The sequence below is a fragment of the Saccoglossus kowalevskii genome, chromosome 2, assembly GCF_978046115.1.
Source record: "Saccoglossus kowalevskii chromosome 2, keSacKowa6.1, whole genome shotgun sequence".
Classification (NCBI taxonomy): Eukaryota; Metazoa; Hemichordata; class Enteropneusta; family Harrimaniidae; genus Saccoglossus; species Saccoglossus kowalevskii.
In genome coordinates this window covers 39,967,151-39,975,315 of record NC_140642.1, presented here as the reverse complement: position 1 = coordinate 39,975,315, position 8,165 = coordinate 39,967,151, and the positions used below count along the sequence as shown (strand labels likewise).

General features: G+C 34.4%; 1 protein-coding gene across 4 annotated transcripts in view; it reads right to left on the bottom strand.

Annotated features, from left to right (window-relative positions):
• Nucleotides 1–544: 544 nt before the first annotated feature.
• Nucleotides 545–8,165, bottom strand: part of LOC100377396 (ERO1-like protein alpha) — a 42,067-nt gene continuing 34,446 nt past the window's right edge. For 2 of the 4 annotated variants that reach the window (XM_085495490.1, XM_085495491.1), the window contains 5 exons: nt 5,989–6,087; nt 5,606–5,736; nt 3,814–3,900; nt 2,927–3,051; nt 545–1,248 (listed from right to left, as the gene is read on the bottom strand). In XM_085495490.1, the coding sequence (XP_085351616.1) occupies nt 1,194–1,248; nt 2,927–3,051; nt 3,814–3,900; nt 5,606–5,736; nt 5,989–6,087 (497 nt within the window). In that variant the 3' untranslated portion in view covers nt 545–1,193. The remainder of the gene's footprint in view (nt 1,249–2,926; nt 3,052–3,813; nt 3,901–5,605; nt 5,737–5,988; nt 6,088–8,165) is intronic. The other 2 variants (XM_078013518.1, XM_085495501.1) reach the window with 1 other exon arrangement.

Sequence of the window (8,165 nt, the reverse complement as noted above, 5' to 3'; positions counted from 1 at the left end):
ACTACTTGAAATATCAAAAGCTGAAAATTAATTAATTATGCACATTTGTATTACCCTAAAAACTATCAGGTCTGCGCAGTGACCTATGACATCTATGCAAATTTAATTGAAATGTGATGTACTTGAGATATCAGTGGAATTCAAAGCCGGAAATTGATTAATCATTATGCAAATTAGGCGATTAATATTGCACAGATTTTTACCCAAAACTAATCAAATCTGCATTAGTTTGGAGCATTTATGTGCCAAGTTTTATCAAAATCCAATGAGTGGTTCTTTAGATATCAGTGGAACAGCTAAAAATCAGCTAATTATCATGCAAATTAGGTAATTAATATGCATGGGTTTTTATCAAAACCTAATCAAATCTGCGCATTGTTTCATCAAAAATCAATGTATGGTTCTTGAGATGGCAGTGGAACAGACACACACACACACAGACAGACACACTAACTGCAAAGACTCCCATTTTAAGCTTCGCACACGGGAGTAAAAAATAACATTGAAAAATAGGACTGAATTCACTACCATTATATTGGAAGTGTACTTTTGATAAAATTTATTATGTAGCATTTATTTCTAAAACTATTACATCATGATATTTATACAAAGTCTATACAGGCAAATATAGAACTGTAGTTTGAAAATAGAAGTATACAAGCAGTTTTGAATACAGAGGTTAAATATTCGTAATTAAAATACAAAAAATCTCTTGATATAGCACAAATGAATTGAAACTATAATATTGAAATATAGAATGATTCTGTAGGGTGTTCACACATGTAGCAAAACGCTGGGTTCGACTTAAGAGTTAATTAAACCAACAGTTGAAATACATGTAAAAGGATTAACCCGGTGAAGCTGGGCTTACAGTCAGAGGGCTGATCTTGACCCTGAATTCCACAATCATACATAAATATGGTCTCTAACGGTTTAACCCCATGGTAAGGGCATGAATAGATGTGAATGCCACTGCAATATATGAACACAGGTTTATCCCACTGAAAAGGAATATATTAACAAAGCGATCTAGCCTTTTGTTTTTCAACATGTGCGACATTGGTTAAACCGAATCTTCATTCACCTTGTAAATATTAAATAAAACAGCTTTGGATTACAGCAGTGACACTAATTGATTGCACATTATCTGATAACAAATGATATGATCATATAATCTTCACAAATAAACCCTTTCATCTCTTTGTCATGTTTCGTATTTCTTCTAAAAGTTTAATACTGTTTGATAATCTGCAAATGAAACATATGAATTACTTATTTGTAAAACTGCCCCAAAGCCCAAAAAAGAAATTTTACTTTGTTTTTATTATAGTTCATACGATTATATGAAATCAATTTGAAAGTACTAGCATTAGAAACTGTGGCTTCTATTAAAATGGTACAATGCAACAGAGGGAATGCGGCTTCTATTAGAGCATCTACACATATGAGGAATGGTGAATGTTTGATTCTCAATTGTACGAAAAGAATGGGTGCGACTTCTATTAGGGATGCGGCTTCTAATACAAATTTTACGATATATGGAAATGCAACTTTGTATCATACACATATCATCAAATCCAAACAACAACAAGTCATTGAAAATGACACAGTCTCCGTTAAATTTTTGAAAGTTCTTTTTGTGCTCGTCATATTAAAGTGGAGGGGTTGTTGCTAGCGTGTCCTTGAAACTTGAGTTCCAAGTGGCATATACAACAGATTGTTTATTTACATCAAAACACGAGTTCCGTGTAGGATTGTTTATTTACATCAAAACACGTGTTCCGTGTAGTAGTAATATGACCAAAAATAAAAACATCAATTATTCCGCCATCTTTGATCTGATTATGAAACACACTGATATGTATGTGCCAAATACGAATGAAAATGGTACATAAATTGTGGAAATATAGTATTAAGGCCAAAAAGTCAGATGGCTGTCAATCGGCCATCCTTGACCAGAGTTTGAAACAAATTGTCATGGACATGCATCCTAACATGTATAAAGTACATGTATGTGCCAAATTTGAATCATAACTGACAGAGCATGTCCAAGATACCGATAAAAAAACAAAACAAGATGCCTGCCAGTCGACCATCTTTGATCCAATTGCGAAATAAATCGTCATGGACATGTATCCTAACATGTATAATTTATGTACCAAGTTTGAATGACAACTGACATTTAGCATGTCCAAATTACAACATTTTCAAAAAACAAGATGGCTGCCAGTCGGCCATTTTGAATCGAATTGCTAAATTACTGCATGTGCATATGTCCCACTTAAGGTACTAGGCACATGTAAAGAATGGGTCCACAGGATTCCGAAATATGATTCTGGACAGACTGACGCACGGACAGACGGACACATGGATGGACAGACTCAGGAACTCGCAGATGGTCAGGGACATGTATTCTAACATGTGTGATCTATGTACTAAATTTGAATGAAAACTGACAAAGCATGTCCAAAATATGACATTTTCAAAAAACAAGATGGCTGCCAATCGGCCATCTATGATCCAATTGTGAAATAAATTGTCATGGACATGTATCCTAACATGTGTGATCTATGTACTAAATTTGAATGAAAACTGACAAAGCATGTCCAAAATACAACATTTTCAAAAAACAAGATGACTGCCAGTCAGCCATTTTGAATCGAATTGCTAAACCACTGCATGTGCATATGTCCCTCATAAAGTACTAGGCACATGCAAAGAATGAACGAAATCGGCCCAAGGGATTCTGAGATATGACTCCGGACGGACACACAGATGCACGGAGACCGAATTATAAGTCCCTGTTTTAAAAAGACTGGAAAATGAATTGATTTACAGTTATACAAGGACAAATATACGCAGATATAGACATTATAGACATTATAATATGCAGATTATCTACAAACACTATTTACAGTATTCTCACCTTCCAAATGCATTAAATAAAGACACTATCTCTGTTCTTCGTAATGAAAATGCAGGTTCACCAGTAACTGTGTCATAAATATTGCCAGAAAATAATATTTTTAATGCTGTACCCATTCCTTGAGTCTAGAAAGAAAAAAAAGAGAAAAAATTGGATTGAAGTTTGGCAAAAATGTTGGTATAATGCAACCCCTGTCATGAATATTTAGACTATAATAGACAGAAATATCAGTTATAACAAGAATACATCAAAAGATTGTCCTGGTGATGTATTGGAGCCAGCACTAGCCCCAAAATATGACCATTCCTCCAAAACATCACCCAGGCCAAATATGGTATAGTAAAAAATGTATTATGTAGCTAAGAATGGAGTTGTGGACAGAGTTTTATGCTATACATATTTTGGAAAATTGCTTTCATCTTCTAAGAATTTATTAATTTATATTATTCAAGCAGATTCTTTTCTTGAAAACATCTAACAGTGATAACAAGATGAACCTTGTAGTGCAGACAGGATGAGCAAACAGGCTACTGAAAATACTTTATTTTTACTTGGAATTAATTTTCGCTAAAGGAATGATTCAGTGAGAATAAAATCCAGCGAAATACCTTTCTTCCTACCGAAAATTAATTCCAGTTAAAATAATTTTTTTTATAGTAATGCTGAAGATAACATTGTTAGTATTTAATATGTGAAGCAACAATTAAATTTAACAGCTCTACAAGACATGATACAAGTACACGTGCTAGTTTACGAGACATTTTCTTTTCCTCTTGTTATGCTACAGTTGTTGTTTCACAACGAATACAATTTTTCTATCAATATGCAAATACAGTGTCAAGTGAGACATGTTTGTTTTAACTAGCCTGAAGGACATTGTGTCTTACCTGCAATTTTCCCCATAGTTTACACTTATCACATCCAACACAATCCATTATTCTGGATATATTACGGAAGTGGCTACGAAATTCCTCCTGAATAAGAGGGAAATCATTTTAAGTGGTGAAGTAGAGCCAATGAATTCATAGCACAATAACATTAACTGAATTTAAACATCATATTATGATATACTACAGCCTTATTTGTGGTACACATGTGACAACATATAATACAAGTCATTGAAAATGACACAGTCCCCGTTAAGTTCTCTTTGTGCTCGTCATATTAAAGCGGAGGGGTTGTCGCAGATTGTTTATTTATATCAAAACACGTGTTTCGTGTCATAGTAATATGGCCAAAATAAAAACAGCCGTTATTCAGCTATCTTTGATCTGATCATGAAACACACTGATATGTATGATGTATATGCCAAATACAAATGAAAATGGTACATAAATTGTGGAAATATAGTAGTAAGGCCAAAAAGTCAGATGGCTGTCAATCGGCCATCTTTTGAAACAAATTGTCATGGACATGCATCCTAACATGTATAAAGTACATGTATGTGCCAAATTTGAATGAAAACTGACAGAGCACGTCCAAGATACCGCATAAAAAAACAAAAACAAGATGCCTGCCAGTCGACCATCTTTGATCCAATTGCGAAATAAATCGTCATGGACATGTATTCTAACATGTATAATCTATGTACCAAGTTTGAATGACAACTGACAAAGCATGTCCAAAAAAACATTTTCAAAAAACAAGATGGCTGCCAGTCGGCCATTTGAATCGCTAAACCACTGCATGTGCATATGTCCCATATAAGGTACTAGGCACATGCAAAGAATGAACGGAATCGGTCCACAGGATTCTGAAATATGACGTTGGATAGACTGACGCACGGACAGACGGACGGTCGGACGGACAGACTCAGGAACTCACGGACGGTCGGAGACATGTATCCTAACATGTATGATCTATGTACTAAATTTGAATGAAAACTGACAAAGCATGTCCAAAATACAACATTTTCAAAAAACAAAATGGCTGCCAGACGGCTATCTTTGATCCAATTGTGAAATAAATCATCATGGACATGTATCCTAACATGTATAATCTATGTACCAAGTTTGAATGAAAACTGACAAAGCATGTCCAAAATACAACATTTTTAAAAAACAAGATGGCTGCCAGTCGGCCATTTTGAATCGAATCGCTAAACCACTGCATGTGCATATGTCCCACATAAAGTACTAGGCAAATGCAAAGAATGAACGGAATCGGTCCAAGGGATTCTGAGATATGACTCCGGACGGACGCACGGGGACTAATAAAGATGTGCTGTGTTATGGTGGGTCATCTTTCCTCAGTGATAACACTATTTATTAAATACAAATTTTGTGACCAGTCTGTCGAGATAGCTCTGTTGTCATATCTGCTGCTTTACATAATTCAGAATTAATTATGATAACATTATTGGGTACTGTTAACAGTCATGCTTTTAGTTTTCAAGAAGAAGTGGGAAAAAAACAATTGATCCTGAAAAAGACAAAAACATTCGCTAAAATTAAAGAATTTGTGATATTGTTTCAAAATGAACAAAACTGATGAATGTCCACCCAGGGTGCCAAAATGACAATATCAAAACTATCAGGCTGATAGTTTTCAAGAAAAAATTGGGGAATTGATGATACTGTCAAATGAAATGAAGTTGGTTTCTAAATCATAATAGTGATAATGATATTGATTGGAAATTTATATCTGCGGTAGTCCTAGAAAAAAAATGAATAAACTCACTTTTAGTTGCAATGCTTGGTTTTTATCTCCTTGAAACATCTTACTCTCATTGAATGGTGTAGGAAACTCTTTCATTGTTGATAGTAATTCTGATATCATGACTTTCACCTCAAAATCAGCCCCTTTATCACCTAGTAGGAAATAAAGATTAAATGCATGAGTCAATGACAGTAATTATTATGAGTGGATATGATACCAGGAAAACCATTATTCACCAGGATGTTTTACTTACTACATGTGAAGGGAAGGAAGTTTAGGGAATGAGGTTAATTATCATGCATACAGATCGCGTTGTTTTATCGCGTTATTTTTATCCAATTTTCTACTCGTCATATAATTGAGTGAAGATAAATGACTGGTACAGATTCAGATTCAGAACCTACCAAAGTGCACATTTTCATTTAATTCAGTGGGTAATTCTTTCATTGTTGATAATAAGCTAGTCATTAATATCTTGACTTCCGAATCCATATTGGCATCGCCTAACAATAACAGTAGACATGTAAATAACATTTATTAGAGATTAACTTAATTAGATCACAATTGCTTGATTGGACAGTGTGAATTTGAGATATAAGCAGAATTAAAATTAAACGATTAAAATTCCTTATTTTGAATGGGGTCGCCACAAAAATCAACTTGCATCATTACCTTGGTACGAAGTTTAAATAGTGATTGCATTCAATTTACATACAAAATTATCAGAAATGTCAACCAGTTGGCTAATTGTGAAGAAATTTTGAAAAATACTAGATGTGTCTTAGTACACCAACAAGTGTGAACAGAAACGGTCTGCTCTAGATAATTGGTCAAATAAGGCCAAAATCTGATCGAAAAAACAAACAAATGTATCAACTATGTACCATGTTTGGAAAAACAAATCGGTTCATGAGAAAATATGAGGGACAAACAGAATGCAATCTATAAGCCCTCAGACTGTGTCCAGTCAGGGACTAATTATGGAATGGAAATATTCTAATTAGTAAAATGATTAAATGTCACTGCATTCATAAGATTAAGGATTGAGTTGGATAGGATTACGACTTTTAGACTAAATTTCAACTAGACTAAAAATGAATCAAAGAAAGCTTAGAAAGAACTCCTGTGTGCTGAGAGAGTATTAGAGACACATTACAAATTAATTCAAAATTACTAGTACATGAGATATTGATGGAAAAGAACAGAACAGAACAAGAAAATTATGAATTATTATGCTAATTAGAGAATTAATATGAACAAATTTTAACCCAAAATTAATCAGGCCTGTCTATTGTCCTAGAGCATTTATGTACCAAATTTTATTCAAATGTGATGATCAGTAATTGAGATATCAGTGTTAATTAATTATGTTAATTAGGTGATTAATAAGCATAAATATTTACCAAAAACTAATTGGGTTTCTGCATAGTTCTCTTTAAAAGTTTCATTAAAATCCAATTTGTGGTAATTACCGGATTCGGCTGATACCCCACCCTGGGCGATCTTATGGAGGATTCGTTTTTTTTTTAGAAAAATGTGGACCAAAAGATCGCCCGGGCGATCTTTTGGCAGATATTACGAGGCCCATCTTGTCTAAAAAAATAACCCTGCGTTGATAGAAATGGTCTAGAAAAAATAATGTTTCGCGTTGACCAAATATAATCATGCAAAGTATAAATTCAAAGTGTTTTAATACATTGGTGAGAGGTCGCATTTTACGTGAACAAGAACAAGGAAAAGCAAGTCAAAGTCGAAACGGGGTGCATCATGGACATGACACAACACACGCTGCGACAACTGAGTGATTAGCGACATAATTTTGGGACGCAATTGAACTTGAAGTACTTCTTTGCGAAACTTGCTGCGCGGTGATGCGGTGATCAAGTGTGTGTTGACCGAAGTTTGACCCCAAGTCACGCGCTGAACTGGTGCGTTACCTTAGCAACCTTTTTCTTTTGCGGTCCGCGCGTCGATCTAGTAAAATTTTTATTATATCCGACGGTACTGTAATTATGCAACTTGTATGCAACTCTGTACAGGCTTTGAATATATCAACGTCGTTTACTTGTGCACTGCACTGCTTTTCTAATTACGCAAATTTGTTTACAATATTGTACCAGCTCTGAATATTTCAACTTTGTATTAAATGTATTGCTTTCATGATAATTACGCAAACTCAAGTTAATTTTTACTATTGTTAGGGCACTGACCTGGGGTATTGGGTCTGTGAATATTTCAATATTACCGACTTGATAATGCGTTGCATTCGTAATAATTACGCAAACATAAACATTGGCGCATTTAAATCATTAAAAATGATAGTAGTCGGGTATCTACGGAAAGTCGAGAAAATATTTTAAATACTTGTGATTCACCAAATGAATGTTCCAATGGTGATTTTTTTATTCGAAATGAAGTGAACATGTAATATAAACCATACCATGCGTCAAGTTAAATTTTACTATAATATAATAAACTCTGGACAGCGCACTTCGATCGCAATATTCACGTACATTTTGACTGAACTCTAATAACCACGCGTTTTAGTTCACGCACTGATATTTAAATTCGGGCCACCCAG